The sequence below is a fragment of the Nansenia antarctica genome, assembly GCF_963989245.1.
Source record: "Nansenia antarctica genome assembly, chromosome: 12".
In the NCBI taxonomy this organism is placed as follows: domain Eukaryota; kingdom Metazoa; phylum Chordata; class Actinopteri; order Argentiniformes; family Microstomatidae; genus Nansenia; species Nansenia antarctica.
In genome coordinates, this window is record NC_137682.1 from 2,859,756 (window position 1) to 2,878,945 (window position 19,190).

The 19,190-nt window shown below is 42.9% G+C and overlaps 1 protein-coding gene across 1 annotated transcript; it reads left to right on the forward strand.

Moving 5' to 3' along the window:
• Window positions 1–1,240: 1,240 nt before the first annotated feature.
• il13ra1 (interleukin 13 receptor, alpha 1) lies at window positions 1,241–9,830 on the forward strand (the record flags this gene model as incomplete). The annotated part of the gene is made up of 5 exons (XM_080543141.1): window positions 1,241–1,273; window positions 1,435–1,579; window positions 9,116–9,215; window positions 9,391–9,472; window positions 9,735–9,830. 5 exons carry the CDS (start codon window positions 1,241–1,243, stop codon window positions 9,828–9,830), a joined length of 456 nt encoding a protein of 151 aa, XP_080399267.1.
• Window positions 9,831–19,190: the final 9,360 nt, after the last annotated feature.

Consider the following 19,190-nt stretch of genomic DNA (forward strand, 5'->3'; position numbering starts at 1 on the left):
TGTGAAGACAGGATGTCACCTGAGTGGAGATGGGTTCCTAGCATGTCACGTCTTCTTCCTGCTCAACGGAACACTCGACGGCTCATCTGTACGAAACAAGTTCTGGAGGATTCCTGTCGGTAGGAATAATTTTAATGGTTCTCGTTCCCTTTTCACCGGACCGTGTCACTTATGTTTTTGAAAATCATCAATCAAAACTAATTTAACTCATATTTCTCGTTTCTTTCATTTCATTACACTGTCCATCCATGCTCTCAAGTAGATAACCAAGAAAATTCCATTTGATTTGATTCTGATTCTCTTCAGTTAATCCTCCGCCCCCCAAGCTGATGATCACAAAGAGATCATCATCATCTCATCATGACCAACTTCTCGTGAGTTGGACAGCACCAGACCTTACCCACGAAACCTGCTGGAACTACATCCTAAACTACAGCAAGTGTAAGGAGTCTCTGGTAAGCCATGGAGGCGTTGTCCAATTTGATCCAATTCAACTAAGCAATATCACACGAGAGGGAGTGTGTTATACTGAATATCAGCACGGCTGTGATTCGGTCGTAGGTACGAGGCCACAGGCCCAGTACTGAAGACAATTACAGCCGTGCTGATATTCAGTATAACAGCACGACCTCGAGTGTGATATTGCTTTTATACAACAGTTCTACAGCGCAATTTATTAGTTAACAGTAATAAGCGACAACAGATTATGATTTGTTTGTTTATTTAATCATAAAAAAATAATAATAACAGTTCCGCAACTGAACTTCAAATGGACTGTTGCCTAGTAACCTGAACACAAACATGTAGTCTAATTAACGGTCATTTAGTAGAACATCTGTGCGGCGGAGTGATACATATAGTTAAAGGTCCCAGTGCTGTTATACTGTATATCAGCACTCATGGAATGCCTCTTGTCCAATCAAATGACTTGGTCGGAACTAACTGTTTTATAATTTAAAATACTTCCTTCCCATCCCTGAAAGGCGGGAAATAGTGCAGACTAGGATTTATTGTTATTGTGCTTTTTAAGCAAAAGCCCTGTGTTTTTCACTATATGGCTCAGATCAGGAATGCGGCTAAAACTAGAGTTTTATTGGAATGGCCTGGGTCAAGGTCACTTTTGTGAAAATGAGCCAGGCCATTCATCTGAACTGTACCATTGAAACCCTGATCCCTCATTTGTATCCAGTAGCATCCTCCTCTGAGGCTCAGACTGACTATTATTGTCATGTTTGGGATAATGGATAAGGATTGTCAGAGCCAGAGGAGATGGGTAAACATAAAGCAGTACATGTGCAGTACATACGGGATCTGGGACTGGGCCAAATGGAATACATTATGTGTAAAAATCAGTTGGCTTTTGAAATCCTATTTTACGTTTGTGAAATTCCAGTTGGGAGTGCTGCTCAAGAATGATTTGTTTCTTTTTTTCAGAGTCAGAACATCGCAGGGGGCCAGAGGAGTGAGAGTGTTGTGATCCCGTACGACCCCGGCTGCCAGTACAGAGTCCAGGTGAAAGCCAACTACCAGTGCTCAGGCGGGAGAGGAGGGACCGACTGGAGCGCAGTGGAAAGTTATGGTAATAATAATAATAATAATAATAACTTTAATTTATATAGCGCTGATAAGATGAATGTCAGATGAATGCGGAGACCGAGAGGTGTTGCTTCCTTATGATAATTAATTAATGCTCGAGATAGACAATTAAGATAAAGTTTAATCCATTACACAGCGCTGGACCAGCCTCTCAATACACGGCAAGCAACGGTGAGAGACTCGTCCCGAATGACATTTTGCAGCGGCCTTATATGCTAGATTTCCGCTGACACCGGAAACAGCTGTCCCTTGCCAATCATCGGTCACCCGTCATACATGTTTACATACTAAAGTTAGAAGCTAGCTTGCCTCTGCTTCCCTACCATAACGGTTTGTTTGTTCCGGTCACCAGTTACCTGACTCTCAGTCAGCTGACCGTTCGTTCCCAAATATACTGATCTATTGACCCCAGTACCCATATAAGTCTACCACCTGGCTGACCACCACAAGGCTCCACTGTCCTTAGGTCCCAACTGGTCCCGTGGTCTCTATATTTGGCTCAGGTCCAGTTACAGACAGATAGTTTGCAGTCCCGTGCTGATACAGCAAGAGAGGTTGGCTCATTTCTCAATAGTCAGATGTTACATTTGCTGATAATCACTAATGATTAAAGTATTCAGGGTTTACCTAAGCATACAGATAAAATGCATCCTATCAGCCCACTCTTTTTTTTCTTCTCTAATGGATAGTAACTTTAATTATTTCTCTTTCTTTCCCCATGGTTGAGATCCTGCATTCCTCCCCCGGAATCGTCTTTAAATGACTTTTCCCATGGACAAATGCAAGCTCCCAGTCATGTGGCCTGACAAAGTGAACAAACATCTCACTCCACAATTGACTTGGCATGAGTAAAAGGTCACTTTGTGGTTAACTACTCTGATTAATAATCACCTCCTTTGGATAAAAACCTTTGTTGTTTAAAGGAGAAAATATCCAAATAGGTTTCTCATTGCTATGTCTAACTACTCATTACAAATGAAGTAGGTATCATTTCCATCATTAATTCAAATCACATGTTTTTCCATAGTTTGTTACATAATTATACATTTTTAACAAATAGGGATATCGTCAATCCTTTTCTTTAGGTGTCTTCGATATCCTAGGTCGATCTTCAACAGAGGGACCATCATGCTTTTCCGGTCGCAATGAGGCACTATCTGAGACGCTGGAACATTGTTGTCTTTCGCCTTCTCGTCCTCTTGTATTGTTGCTGTGTTATTGAGAGACTCACAGTAGAAATTATTTCATTCACCCTCATGCTGCTTGCTCAAATGTTTTAACAGTGTTATTGAAACTCTAAATCCTTACCCCCTACTTTTCTCTCCCCTATTGTTCTATGTCCCCATTGTCTGATCTTAAAGGTTTACTCCTGTTGTGGTGAATACGTACAACAATTGTCAACAAACTGGCAAACTCCTGCAACTGAGTCTAGTGCGCTATTTGGTTTAACTCCCTGGATGTCACGACGCATGCGAACAAGATTAGTGTCAGAGTCTTCAGTTAAAGTAAAGTCTGTTTCGTTAGTTATCACCCAGAGCGTATACAGAACCGATAGAATTGTGGTCATCCATCTTATGCACAATGAGGCCAGGATCACACGGTTTCTCTCGGCACGCATCGTCTGTCCGGTATCTCTTGTCCTAGTTTCAATCTTAATTCACAACAACATCAAGAATAATTGTTAATAGCAGAGATAGTTATCATTATGGTACTGGAATCAGTAATCGTTTCATAATACGTGTTTTCCCCTTTTCTTGGTTCTCATCGTCAGAGTGGAGAGTGGGTTGGGCCCCCTGTGGTCCCCCCCATCTAGTGAGTTATGCACTTGCCTGCTGAGACATTTTTAGATACAGGGATTGCACAATCGTTAAGTACAGGTAGACAGACATTTAGTTTCTCTCAAAATGGTTAACTCGTCCTTCATCAATGCTCCTAGAGGAAACAAAAGATTTGTCATTTGAAGTTCATGCCATGGGTATTCAAACTAGGACGTGTGTTGTGAAAAACCGTGAACCGTCCCTTTAATATCCAAATCAGTTCTTTAATACTTAGTTTATTTACTGTCAATGTGCAATCTGAGTCAATTCTCATACGCATACTTTTAATGAGGTAGATAGGTTCTATTCTACCCGTATGTTAAACATTCTGATCATAATCATAACTGATGGCTTGAATACTTCCCCGTTGGTCTATGTACACTATGAGCTTATTTTGCATTAATATTTACATTTGCTGTGAACATTTAAATGTTCTATCCCTTTCTTATAGTCAAATATTTCTCAGTCAATCACCCGTTGGTTTTAGTAGATTTATCAGAGACATTCTTGAGTCAGTGTGAATGGTTCTTTATCATAAATGTTGCATCAATGTGTAATGCTCGTGCATTCAGCTGTTGGCCGATTAACACTGTTGATTGTGTAAAATACCGTCATATTCGTATGTGTAATTGCTTTATCAAAGTCTGTAGTCTGTCATGTCATTATCATGTTTCCGCTTTCAAACAGAAAAACAACATTTTCGTTTACAGTTACACAGAGAATTATCATTTGTGGTTTCCCCTTTCTCTCATCCGTCAATCGTTCACTGTCATTTCAGCCCCCACTTCTGTTAGATCGGCCCTCAGCAACGCCCCCGTTGTTAGTCCGTCGCTCATTTTCCCTGCAGTTTCTCGGTTCTGTCAGGAGATAGAATTGGCAAGAGTTGTGTTGTCCGTTCGGGATTATTCATCAATCAAAATGTCACATATTCCTCTTTGCTTGTGTGAACATCAACAGTCATCAATGCATGTCTCTGTTTACTAAGTAAATTCAAATGTTACGTTTACTGAGTCAATGCAGAATTGTATGATAATTACAATAAGAGACAACTACATTTTCATGTCTAACACTTCTATGTGTTCTCTGCGTGTCTGTGTCACCGAGCTGCGTCTTGTTTGCAAGGGCAGTTCTATTAATAGTGTTGTTTCAGAGCGTCGTCCCTGGTGCAGCGTTGTGGAGCAGTGTTTCACCCCTCGTCTCTTTACCACTTTTCTGCTGTTGGTGCTAAGCTATTTAGCTTGTCCTGAAAATACAATAGTTATTCATTTCACTCTTTATCATTTGTTTACAATATGTTAATCAATACAAGGATTATTATTACTTAACTCAATGATTTCCCTATAACTCTATCACTCGACATGCTTCACGTAAGACTTCATTACCCATAATGCTTAGTATTCATTCCAACCCTCTAGATCCGCGTATTGCGCCAGCTCCAAGACTTGTGGTTGGTGTTGCTTATTAAACAATCCCAAAGCTTCTAATTCCCTTATTCGTTTTTCAATCAATGCTGGTGTCATTGAGAAAATGTCCGGTGTTGATAATTTAAAGTTTTTCGCATCGTCTCCAATACCATCTAGAATCATATTTGTAAAGAATGCGTTAGGTTTGTCATCTAATTCCAAATTCGCCTTTTCTCTCCAGGTATTTTGGAATCTGATTACAAAGTCAGACATTGTTTCATTAGGCTTACGTTTACAGTTCAGAATCTGTGAGATATCACGGTTTTGGCTAGCATGTTCGTTTAGAAATTTAGTTAATTGTTCAATGTGAGTCACTTTGTGTTGTTTATTAAACCATGGGAATCGTTCATTAATTGTATTACCTCTACATGGCCCATCATTATCTTCATTCAAAGTTTCACAAGCATTTATCAAAGTATCAATTTCAACATCTGGCATTAACGTGATCAGAATGTATCTTAAATCCGTGCCATTCAAATTACCATGTAGCAACATTGTTTCATACCAATTTATGAATCCTTTTGGGTTAATCAAGGGTCTGGGTGCGTCGATTATGATTGCAGATACGTCATTCAGGGTTAATGGTTTATACAGTACTTTCTCCTCTATATTTAACAATGGTGCCTGCACCCGGACCACGCTGCGTATCACAGACTGCTCCGCCTGTTCCGGCTGTACAGGAGGAGACACGCTCCGTATCTCCTTTACCTTGGGTATAGGGTTAAACCTATTGTGTTCCTTCTTTCTGACAATATTACCAGGCCATTGATTAGACATTATTACCCATGCTTGATAGACTTCTTTCATGTAATCAATATCCCATAATGGGTCGCAAATGCTTTTGTTTGATATCAAATATTCATCAATAATCTTTAGTTTATTCTTTTCAAAACTCCCGATACTTGGGAAATTATCGTCACTCCATTCCGCAATCTTTGTTAGAAACGGTTCTGCATAGAATGGTCCTAATTTAAGTAAAATCCATCCTTTTGGTGTCACTGTATCAGTGTATTTTATCGGAATATCAATTATGTGTGGATCAATTTCCAATAGTTTCTTAATAGATTTCTTTTCCCCTCGTGGCAAGTCCCTAACCGACTTGTACTTAATAATCCGTTTTTCACAATTTGCTGTCCTAGACATTCGATTCCCCATGTTTGATTAATTACACTGCACACAATGTTAGTAAAAAGGAATTCTTTTATCTAAATTGTCTCGTTAGAGCTTTATAGTTACACCATTCGTGTTATATACTTTAATTCAGTCTGTTGCATTGCGTCTCATCAAGGTCATTTAAATCCACGTCTCATCTGTTCTCTCCTGTCTCAATAAATCAATCTTGTCACTCAAATCTGTTGCGCTCTAACATTAACACAAATACCGTATCCGTTCAACGTCTTATCGTCCTACAACTGTCTTTTTTACCGCTGACCTATATCTTTCATTATCCTGTTTCTCTACATAATACCACATTACTAGACCACTTTAAACACTTTCTATAAATCACACTTCAAATTACATACCATAACCACTTGCGTGTCAATACCTTATTCATTTAACCATCTTAATCAACATTCTACTTCATAGTTTCAAATCCTGTGCTATAACACAATACCATATTTCTGTACCATACAGATAAACACATGTCTGTACCTTACAGATAAAAACATAAATAAAAACCCACGGAATGCCCAATTCCGTTTAATCAATTCTTCTATGAATTAATCAATATCCAGTATCAGTATTAATCTCCTCCAGAGTGACACCTAGCAGCTCTGTCCTTTATAACGCATTATTCTATGTGGATAAATAACCTTTATGTACACAGCAATACTCAAACTTTAATATTTAGTCCAATTCAGTCATTAGCCCCCCCATCATCAAATTCATCCCCCTTTCCTTCAGTCAAGGAAAAAAATTACAGGTTTTTTGTTCAGCTGGGAAGGCAGTCAATATGTTAGATATTTCCTACCTTTTTAAAGCTGATCCTGTTCGTAGACGCCAATTTGATAAGATGAATGTCAGATGAATGCGGAGACCGAGAGGTGTTGCTTCCTTATGATAATTAATTAATGCTCGAGATAGACAATTAAGATAAAGTTTAATCCATTACACAGCGCTGGACCAGCCTCTCAATACACGGCAAGCAACGGTGAGAGACTCGTCCCGAATGACATTTTGCAGCGGCCTTATATGCTAGATTTCCGCTGACACCGGAAACAGCTGTCCCTTGCCAATCATCGGTCACCCGTCATACATGTTTACATACTAAAGTTAGAAGCTAGCTTGCCTCTGCTTCCCTACCATAACGGTTTGTTTGTTCCGGTCACCAGTTACCTGACTCTCAGTCAGCTGACCGTTCGTTCCCAAATATACTGATCTATTGACCCCAGTACCCATATAAGTCTACCACCTGGCTGACCACCACAAGGCTCCACTGTCCTTAGGTCCCAACTGGTCCCGTGGTCTCTATATTTGGCTCAGGTCCAGTTACAGACAGATAGTTTGCAGTCCCGTGCTGATACAGCAAGAGAGGTTGGCTCATTTCTCAATAGTCAGATGTTACATTTGCTGATAATCACTAATGATTAAAGTATTCAGGGTTTACCTAAGCATACAGATAAAATGCATCCTATCAAGCGCCTTTCAAAAAGCCCACAGGGGAATGATCGGACAGACAAAACAGAAAACAAACAAAACAAAACTGAAACAATGACTAGGGGCCAAAGGCCTTGGAGAACAGATGAGTTTTTAGGGCTAGTTTGAAGGAGTCCAGGGTGGGGGCGTTGCGGATCACTGTGGGGTGATCCGCATCCTCTTCCACATCCCCTCAGGTCACACAGTGTGTGATGTTTGATTATATTGTTATTGAAATAGCTGAATGTTTTCTGACTCAAATCATGTGAGCCCCAAGCCAGTGACTGGAGGGTTGCCGGTGGTGGTGGTGGTGGTGGGGGGGGGGGGTGTACTGTGTACTGTGGCATATAATCAAACTCCTACAAATAGTTTACAAATGTTCAACTGATTATCAACAAACCGGTAAACTCCAGTAACCCTAACCCTAAACATAATAATCCTTAATCCTAAACCTAAATTCAACCCTCAACCATACCCTAATCCTAAACCTTGTGAATTTTTATGTCAACACTTACAGTTCATAGTCTACAGATGCTAAAAAATGATCAACTATCTATATATATATAAAGTGGGACCAGAACGTCATGGATAATAAGAAAATAAGATAAGCTCTTAGGTCGTTCTATTAGATTCGTCCTACGCCACTGATGTTGGGCATGTGGGTGGCTGTGGCGCAGGAGGTACAGCCGCCGTCTAATGATCACAAGGTTGGCAGATCAGCAGTTCGAGCCCCGGCTGGCCACATGTCGAAGTGTCCTTGGGCAAGACACTGAACCACAAAATTGCTCCCAGTGAGCGGGCCAGCGCCTTGCATGGCAGCTTGCCGCCATTGGTGTGTGTGAATGTGTGTGTGAATGGGTGAAAGATTAAAGTAAAGTGCTTTGGAGCAGCAAAGAAGGTGCTATGTAAGTGCAGTCCATTTACCATTTACAGTAGGAAACAGAGTAGTGACACAATGTCTGGTCTGCCTGAATCCAACAATGTTATATGAAACCTGGACAGACTTCCAACAACACACCTCTACACACTTCCAACAACACACCTCTACACACTTCCAACAACACACCTCTACACACTTCCAACAACACACCTGTACTACACACTTCCTACAACAACACACCTCTACACACTTCCTACAACAACACACCTCTACACACTTCCAACAACACACCTCTACACACTTCCAACAACACACCTCTACACACTTCCAACAACAACACACCTCTACACACTTCCTACAACAACACACCTCTACACACTTCCTACAACAACACACCTCTACACACTTCCAACAACAACACACCTCTACACACTTCCTACAACAACACACCTCTACACACTTCCTACAACAACACACCTCTACACACTTCCAACAACACACCTCTACACACTTCCAACAACACACCTCTACACACTTCCTACAACAACACACCTCTACACACTTCCAACAACACACCTCTACACACTTCCAACAACAACACACCTCTACACACTTCCAACAACACACCTCTACACACTTCCTACAACAACACACCTCTACACACTTCCTTTCTTATAAGTGCAGTCCATTTACCATGTGTTTGTCTCATGTGTTTGTCTCAGGTGAGGACGAGGCTGCTGATTGGTCGATGACTGTGGTTGCTGTTGTCGTTCCTGCCGTGGTCGCGCTCTCTGTCATGCTGTCCCTCGTTTGGTTTAGGAAGTAAGTGAACCTACTGTATGTACAGTATATCCATACGTGGGGTGTGTGTGTGTGTGTGTGTGTGTGTGTGTGTGTGGGGAGAGAGTATGTTTGGCAATACTACCATCTTAAATCTCATATTGGTATTTGGATCAATAGTTAATTGGCATTTTGCCATTTTCTGTCTAATTTTTAGGTATAAAATGATACTATTCCCCATGATTCCGGATCCGTCGTCGATTTTCAAGGACATGATGAACAACAATAAAGAACAGATGGTAAAACGGATATCCTCTTCTCCTTCAGCAGTGGCTGTCCAGTAGATCAACCCCCATGCACACGCACACGCACATACACACACACACACACACACACACACACACACACACACACACACACACACTCACACTCACACTCACACTCACACTCACACAGACACACACACACACAGACACACACAGACACAGACACAGACACAGACACAGACACAGACTCACTGCTCTGTAACTAAGCCCTTCCCTCATATCCTCTTTGTTCCAGATCTCTGTAGGTAAGCTGTATGTTCCAGTGCAGGAGGAGGTGGTGTGTAAGATCGGCCTGGAGAAAGAACCTCTGCACCCGCTGCCAGACCCCTGAGAGGTGGAGACAGACAGAGGGACTTCAACCGCAGGGACAAGTCAAGGTCTGACCTGAGGCCCTCGGTTTGACTTCTCTGTCACTGACCGAATCTCAAAGGATCGAGGAAGAGTGTCGAGGGGTTTGAGCTGCGCCCACTTCAATGGAACATCTTAAAAAGCTCAGATCATTTGGTGGTGAAAGCTGCCCAGAGCATCATCATCAGCACCAATCTCCCTACCAATCGAGTCCCTCGAAGCAGACCGGTGTCTAGGGTTGCCACCTTTCAGTCAGAGAAATAAGGGACACCCCTCGCAGTAGGGGGCCCCGCTCCTCGGGACCACGACCACCACGGGCCCAAGGGCGGGGTGGGGGGAGGCGCCAGTGCTAGTGAATCATAAGTTAAACATTGTTTCAATAAAGCCATTTTTAAGCATTGATATGATGTATTGGAGGAATCACACAATGCGGGTGGATTGAAAATACGGAACAAACAGCGTCCCGTATTGGGACGCATCTTTTAACTGTCAGATACGGGACAATTCCGTATTTTAAGGGACGGGTGGAAACCCTACCGGTGTCGGCGGAGGAGGGCGGTAAGCGTCATCAAGGACACCTCAAACCCCCAGCTACGGTCTGTTTGAGCCCCTTCCAGAAGAGACTCACTCAGGAACTACAGGATCCTCGGGTCTGTTTGACCCCTGACCCTGACCCTGCCATCTAAGAGACTCAGGAGGTACAGGATCCTCGGGTCTGTTTGACCCCTGACCCTAACCCTACCATCTAAGAGACTCCTCAGGTCCCGTACCAGCAGGCTCCAGAACAGCTTCTTTCACACCGCTGTCACTCTGATGAACGAACCCCCCCTACACACACACACACTGGATGAACAAACCCCCCCCCCCCCCCCCGTACTTGTCTGGTACTCTGCAACGACCATAAAGTTGAATCTAATCTAATCATTTCAGAAACGGCAGCAACGACTTTTTCCTGTGTTTGTTCTGGAATTGTTGCATTGTACTGAGCTGAGGTGTTGATAGGGTTTATTGACACCCTCTATACACACTGACTGCCTGCATTGTTCTGAAAAACAGGATTGTGTCGTCGACGAGTGGGAAGGGTGTGTGTGTGTGTGTGTGTGTGTGTGTGTGTGTGTGTGTGTGTGTGTGTGTGTGTGTGTGTGTGTGTGTGTGTGTGTGTGTAAGGGCGAGATAAATGTTCTGGTCTCCACCTGCTTGGAGTTGCAGTTGCAAATGTTAAAATCTTATCAGAAAGCCGACACGAGAGGAGGGTGCAGTACAGTAGGGGATTCTCTTACAACAGCTGCGACAGCTGCGTTGTTCTAACGGGACCCACAGCATGGGCGTGATCTGTCTGAAGACAACGGTGTGTTGTCGCCTATACAATCCATCATCCTCTATTTAGGTTAGATGTGATAGAAATGTCCTTCCTCGTCGATCACACAGCGTATTGTGTTTACGATGGAAAGGGTAGGATCGTGTAAGTGCTGAAATGAACTGTTCTACAAGAACTGAAAGTTCCCACCCTGTCCCTGTCCTGATAGAATATGGATGGGGCTGTTGGCCAGTGCCCACAGGATGCCCAACCGGCTGTGGCGCAGGAGGTAGACCCACCATCTAATGATCGCAAGGTTGGCAGATCGGCGGTTCGAGCCCCGGCTGGCCACATGTCGAAGTGTCCTTGGGCAAGACACTGAACCCCAAATTGCTCCCAGTGAGCGGGCCGGTGCCTTGCATGGTAGCTTGCAGCCATTGGTGTGTGAATGTGTCTGTGAATGGGTGAATGAGAGGCCGTTGTAAAGCGCTTTGGAGCAGCAAAAAAGGCGCTATATAAGTGCAGTCCATTTAACCAGCAACATGATGAAGGGAGAGAAGCCAGAGAGCATGATGGGAAATTCTGTGAACTCCGTCCTTAGGATCCTAAGTTGACCTACCTCATCCTAGCATGAGGATGTCTGTCTACTGTAGGGATGATGCTATTCCATGTTCATGATCACTATGTACTATACAGCTCTACTGGATCTATACCTAATACAGATACATCTAGACCAGATAGACAGCTGTAAACATGTGTGGAATGGTTAGTATATCTACTGCATGTCCAGAACATATTTATTGTCAAAACAAAGTGAATGCAATAAAAATGGTATATGCACAGTACACGTGTACAGTATGCAGAGCGTTGTCATTATTTGCATGCCTGGTTAGTTCCTGTACACACTTGTGTACAGAAGAATCCTTCTCCACAGACACACACTCTTCCTTGCCAAAAGAGTTGAGCTCTTCAGAATGGGAGAAAAAGGAAATATCAGGCCTCTTAGGGCCTGAACAGGTTGGGCCTGTTCTGCCTGGGCCCGGTCAGCACTTGTCTACTGTTAGAAACTGTGACGCCTCCCACTCTGCCTGCATATTGGCTGTGGCTGGAGCCTGGGCAGAGTGGGTGGGTCGTTAGGCTGAGTGGTGTCACCTGGGTTTGGGGAGCTGGGATGTATATATAAGACGGGTGTGTCCTCAGCGCTCTCTCTACCTTCCTTCCTTCCGATTTGGTTCTGTTAGGGTTGTTTGTGAGGTCTCTGGGTACCCGGTTTTGGGGCCTTTCAGTTTTACACTACATACATCCATACACCTTTTACACATACAACATACATTATACACCCATTCACTCATGGCATACACTACTGATTCTTATCCATAATCGTATACATATGTTATTTAGTTTATGTTGGCTTATTTACTTAAATACAACATTAATTGTATCATTTAAACACATGTGTGGACTCCCTTATTTGTTACTACCTTCGGGTGTGTAACAGAAACAAAATCCGATCCGGTTCTTTTGTCGACTGCCCCAAGAAAGAGGAGAGAAGTTCTCTGTTGCACACTTGGTATATTTATTGAAAATCACACGTAGAGTACAGAGATGCATCAGCTGGACCCAACTCCTGAGGCGGTCTCAGGAGGAAGGTTGTTCTCTTCAGATTTTACATGATATTATTATATACGTTTAGCCCTTCCCCTTTTGGTCACTATGATGTCATACCTAATGGCCTTGATTATAATGGTCTAAAACTATGAAATTAGTGTTGTCTTGTGTTTGACGTGAGAGCTGAGAAATTAGTATTCTGCTGCACCTGGCTTGAAGGCCAAACAGAACAGTCCCAGACAGACAGTAACTCCTTAATACCTTATAATTGGTCTTGTGTAGGGCACCATACTGATAACGTGCCTATTAAAACAGGAAAACTGATAAGATACCTAACATCATAGCTGAGCAGCTGGTGCTACAAAAATGAACAATAAAACCGTAGACAAATATAATATCCTAACAACTTGTCTACTCTGCTATGGTGTCAGATGTGCTGTAAGATGGCAGGCAAAGGAGACAGCAGACCAAGATCAAGTAGCATTTTTGAAAAGTTGACTTTAACAAAACAGTATACGTTATTGTATCTGACCAGGAAGTCAGATCATTTACCCCACAAGTTTTGCTCTTGGCAGTCTGGGTTTGATATCTATACCTTGAGCACATGTTTTAACTTGTAGGATCTGGATCACACTCCCTGTTGGCATTCACTCCTCCCCTGCCTCTGTGACACCTACTCTAGGAAGATACAACTAGAAGAAGAACAACGTGACTCTCTCTGTATGACCTCTGATAGCCCTCTGCCAGAGCAATGACTTTCGGTTGTAGATTTGCCTAGTGTTCCAGCCTCCCTGTCCAGTTTACTTACTGGAATTACTGATGATGTGAGAGTGAGTTTGAACAAGTTGCGGTTCCTGCAGTACAATGGTCATACTGATAACACACACACACACGCACGCACGCACGCACACACACACACACACACACACACACACACACACACACACACACACACACACACACACACACACACACACTCACTGCACCCTCTGTCCTGGACACTTCAGTGTTGTTGTTTCCTGGTTGAAAGCAGTCACCAGACCACGTGCACACTAGCCAGCAGATCAGATGATTAATGGATGGTTGGTCTTAATGGCATTCATTTGACGTCACTCACCAACAAATAGAGGAAGCACGTGTTGATGATGTCACTACGCCTCATCTAATGACCAACTCAGACATTATTACTCAAATGTAAAAACCTGAAGCAACTTTATACAACATTATAATAGAAGTGGACTTAAAATGTATATAATTAATTATAATAATAATTATAATTATAATTACTATTAAAATGAGCTAAAATGCAAAAATGTCATCAACAAATCACTCAATAAATTGAATTGAGTCCTTAAAAAACATTTCCTATGCAAAACAGAGACCCTATAAACATGCACCATTATCCTTGCATGGACTCAATTTAACTTTTAATAAGTTATTTGTTATTTGTTGATTTATTTAAATATATATATTTGTTTTATGGCTAAGGGTCTGAATAGTTATGTACATGAGATATTTATGTATTTAAATGTTAATGAATGTACTGACATTCATTAACATTTAACTGCCTTGTCATTCGGGGGTTTTGTGTGTGGATTGATGGCTAATTATTTTTAATTATTTTAATCTATTTTAAATTCAGTCTATAACAAAACAAAAATGTGGAAAAAGTGAAGGGGTCTGAATACTTTCCGAAGGCACCGTACCTCCGTGTCCACCGGGAGACCGGGAGCGGTGGGCGGAGTAACACCGGAGTGTCTCAGACAGACAGACAGATGTGAGGAGCCGTCGGGCTGGAATCCTCCAGACAGGAGATACGAAGAGAACCGCAAAATCATGAATAACTCGCGCTTCGTTTCATTTGTGTTCAAAAACCGGAATGCTTCGCAAAGACTCAGACTGACCCGCGCGTGTGAAAAGAACTTCATCATCTGCTTAGAACTTTGTCTGGGAAACACGACGCGCCCTGAAGTGTGACTTATACCGAAAGTGGAGATGTCTGATTTTGGGGAATTTTTACTTTTGGGCTGCTTTGTTTTCTGTCGTGGAATCATATACTCAGGTGATGGGACTTTACGTTTTGCATAAAAGTTTGTTTTTTTACGGCGCTATTACGTATGTACGTTATTGTTTCATCAAACTTATATGCTCAAGTTTTGGATGAAAATTGGGGAAGCGACACTGATTACTTGAGTCTATTTCCCGTTACGAGTTGCGTCAGAGTCGGAACCTCACGATTCACGCAAGAAAAATATTGTTACTCAATAATTTACTACAAAATGTTCTCAAAGTAAATTCAACACTTGCTGAGAGAGCTGCTTGGCGTGGAGTGCTATAGACATTAGTACATTATTCTGGTCGGCAGCAGGCTAACAATTACTTTGTTAAAACCATGGACATAATAATAATAATAATAATAATAATAACTTTGATTTATATAGCGCCTTTCAAAAAGCCCAAGGACGCTTTACAGGGGAATGATCGGACAGACAAACAGAAAACAAACAAAACAAAACTGAAACAATGACTAGGGGCCAAAAGGGTTGTGCTGTGTGGGGCCAAAAGGGTTGTGCTGTGTGGGGCCAAACGTCTGAAGGAGTCCAGGGTGGGGGCGTTGCGGATCACTGTGGGGAGGGAGTTCCAGAGGGTAGGTGCAGCCACGCTGGCTCTGTCCCCAAAGGTCCGTAGGTTGGTGCCCCCCGGGGGGTGGACAGCAGGCCCATGTCTGCGGACCGCAGGTTCCGGGAAGGGGTATGCTGGGGGAGGAGGTCAGTTAGGTACTGGGGGGCGCAGGCGTGGAGGGATTTGTAGGTGAGGAGGAGGAGGATCTTGTAGGTGATGCAGGGACTTGACCGGGAGCCAGTGGAGGCAGTGGAGACATAGAGGCTATATTGAATACATCATTGGCTATAACCTCTCTATAACAGTTGAATGAATGAATCCTTATAAAGCCGTACATATTTAGACCAGCATATTGTATCATAATGCTGGTATGACTATAGAGGCCTATGGGCTCATCTTTATAGGACTACTAGGCTATTTGAAACTGAAACTGCTCAAAGAAATGAAGGGAACATCATCACAGTATAACAGCAAGTCAATTAAACTTCTGGGATATCTATGGTTTTTCAGGTGGTGGCCACAGACCATATCTCTCCTTATCCTTCCTGACTGATTTTTCTCTAGTTTTGCATTTTTTGCTCTACTGGTAGCAGTGGCGGGCTCAGGCTGTTTGAAGGGCAGGGGGGGCGAAAAGAATAAAAGGGCACCTACTGCACAACATGGGACCCCATCAGTGCACATGGTCAAGTTTAGACCGTTGGAAGGGCAGCCAATAGGGCACCTCCTCTCATTTTGCCACTCAAAAGGGCACTTTAGTGCGACGTTTTTCAACTGTGGGGGCACATGGTCAAGTTTAGACCATTGGAGGGGAACCAATAGGACACGTCCTCTCATTTTCACCACTCAAAAGGGCATTTTTGCCACTCAAAAGGGCACTAATTTTTTCTGTTATAGAGGAGAGCTGGACAGAGCTGTTATAGAGGAGAGCTGGACAGAGCTGTTATAGAGGAGAGCTGGACAGAGCTGTTATAGAGGAGAGCTGGACAGGGCCGTAGAAGAGCAACAACCCAGCAGCAGGACCGATATCTGCTCCTTTGTGTGAGGAGGAACAGGAGGAGCACTGCCAGAGTCCTACACAATGACCTCCAGCGGGCTACAGGTGTGCATGTTCCTGCCCAAACTGTCAGTAACAGACTCCATGAGGGTGGCACGAGGGCCCGACGTCCTCTAGTGGGACTTGTGCTCACAGCCCAGCACCGTGCAGTTTGATTGCTCGATTGGCATTTGCCAGAGAACACCTGCGCTGTGGCTCAGGAGGTAGAGTCGCCGCCTAATGATCACAAGGTTGGCAGATCGCCGGTTCGAGCCCCGGCTGGCCACATGTCGAACTGTCCTTGGGCAAGACACTGAACCCCAAAATTGCTCCCAGTGAGTGGGCCAGCGCCTTGCATGGCAGCTTGCCGCCATTGGTGTGTGAATGGGTGTGTGAATGGGTGAATGAGAGGCCGTTGTAAAGCGCTTTGGAGCAGCAAAAAAGGCGCTATGTAAGTGCAGTCCATTTACCATTTAGTGCTCACAGCCCAGCACCGTGCAGCTCCATTGGCATTTGCCAGAGAACACGAGAATCGGCAGGTTCGCCATTGGCGCCCCGTTCTCTTCACAGAAGAGAGCAGGTTCACACTGAGCACATGCGACAGACGTGACAGAGTCTGGAGACGCCGTGGCGAAGGTTATGCTGCCTGCAACATCATCCAGCATGACCGGTTTGGTGTGTCAGCGATGGTCTGGGGAGTTATGTCCTTGAAGTGTTTCCTTCATTTCTTTGAGCAGTGTATAATCGTGACGTTAGAATTATAAGGTTCTATCTCCATTTTTGTCAAAATTTAGTTTTTTTTACATAATCTGATCCATTAGGTGTTTATTAATGCCTGTGTGGTGTTATTTTTAAAATGTTGACATTTTTGAGTTAGTAATTAATAAAATACAAAGGTTCCATCTCACAAAACATAATGGAATGTAAAAAACGTTGACGCTCAATATCTCTGAACTGCCCTAAACGGAGATAGAACCTTCTCATTCTAAACTCACGTGATGCTTCATAAGAGGTAACCAAGTGAATGAGAAGGGTGTGTAGGCTACTGTTATTTTCATGAAATACATAAGGTCAAGTTTTGGTATTTAGGCTAATGTAAGTCCATTGTGCTTGACCGTAAATGATTGTTCTTTCTTTTTTTGTAGATCAGCTCCCGTCACCAATGAATGTGTCCTTCACCTGGACTGATGAGAAGTTCCATTACAATGGCGATCTGACATGGATAGCACCACAGAATCTGTCCGGGTGTAAATACAACGTAGCCTTGAAAGAGAAAGGTGAAACGGTGGGTTAAATTGTATACCAGTTGTAGCTAAATACCAGTGTCTTAGCATAATATTATATCAGTTTAATTTTTGACAATACAAATACTAATTTTGTTAGAATTATAAGGTTCTATCTCCATTTTTGTCAAAATTGAGTTTTTTTACATAATCTGATCCATTAGGTGTTTATTAATGCCTGTGTGGTGTTATTTTAAAAAATTTGTTTTTTTTGGGGTTAGTAATTAATAAAATACAAAGGTTCCATCTCACAGAACATAATGGAATGTAAAAACTTTGACGCTCAATATCTCTGAACTACCCTAAACGGAGATAGAACCTTATCATTCTAAGCTCACGAATAATCTTCATCAATCACCTTTAACTTAAACCAATACCAATTTATTACTTTTGTCCCAAATTCAATCTCCCCGAAAAAATATGTTTTACCAGACGGACCATATACGGACCGGGAACACATACAGTGCTAATCATTCTGTTAGCACCCAGCCGGGAGTGAGCTTCTCGGTCCAAACCTCCTGCAACGAGATGGAGAGTAAACCTGTAGTACTCAACATCACCTCCCCAATAGGTGTGTTCCCTCCCTCAGTCATCATAATGTTCTCCTAAAGGCCCTCAACACTGAAAGCAATGTGTGACATATTGTTTTCCCCTATGAAGTAGCCTATTATGAAATTAGCAGGTTATAGCAATGAACTGGCGTTCTTAGTGACGTGTTGTCTCTCCTGTGACAGAGCTGGTCAAAGACTTCCAGTGCTCTCTCTACTCCTCTAAGGCCATGAACTGCTCATGGCTCCCAGCCAATCAGCCTTCCGACCTCCAAGTCTACTACCGGTGGTGAGTGACTCCTTCCTGTTGATAGTTCATGGTTATTTTTAGAATGGAATTTAGAATTTAGAATTTTGGAATTTAGACTGTTAATATTAAACAAGCTAGAGATTGAGCCTTTTTTTGGGGCTGCTCAACTAACTGCAACTCACTGTTGATTATTTCCTTTTCTTTCCAGGATTGGTAGATCCCAAGTAGGACAATGTGACTTGTCCAATGGTAGTATGAGGACGCAATGTCACCTGACTGATGGATATGGGATCCTAGCCCATGATGTCTTCTTCCTGGTCAACGGTACACTCAGTGGCTCATCTGTACAGAATACTTTCCGGCAGATTCCTAGTAATCAAGGTACAGATCTAAGGCACCACAGAGGACATATGTTTTGAGTGTTTGAGTGTCTCTCCTTTTTGTCTTATCAATGAATGAATGGATGAATGAATGAATGGATGGATGAATGAATGAATGAATGAATCGTTTAATGTCTCCCTTTGTTGATCGTTCTTTGAAAAACAATCCTCCCCTCCTCCACTCATCTTGCAGTTAGACCCCCAACCCCCAGACTGAATGTTACAGAAGAGGGGGATTATCTCATACTGAGCTGGATGTCACCTGACGTTGGTCCAGCACGTTGCTGGAGTTACATCATCAACACCACGTGTACAGAGCCCT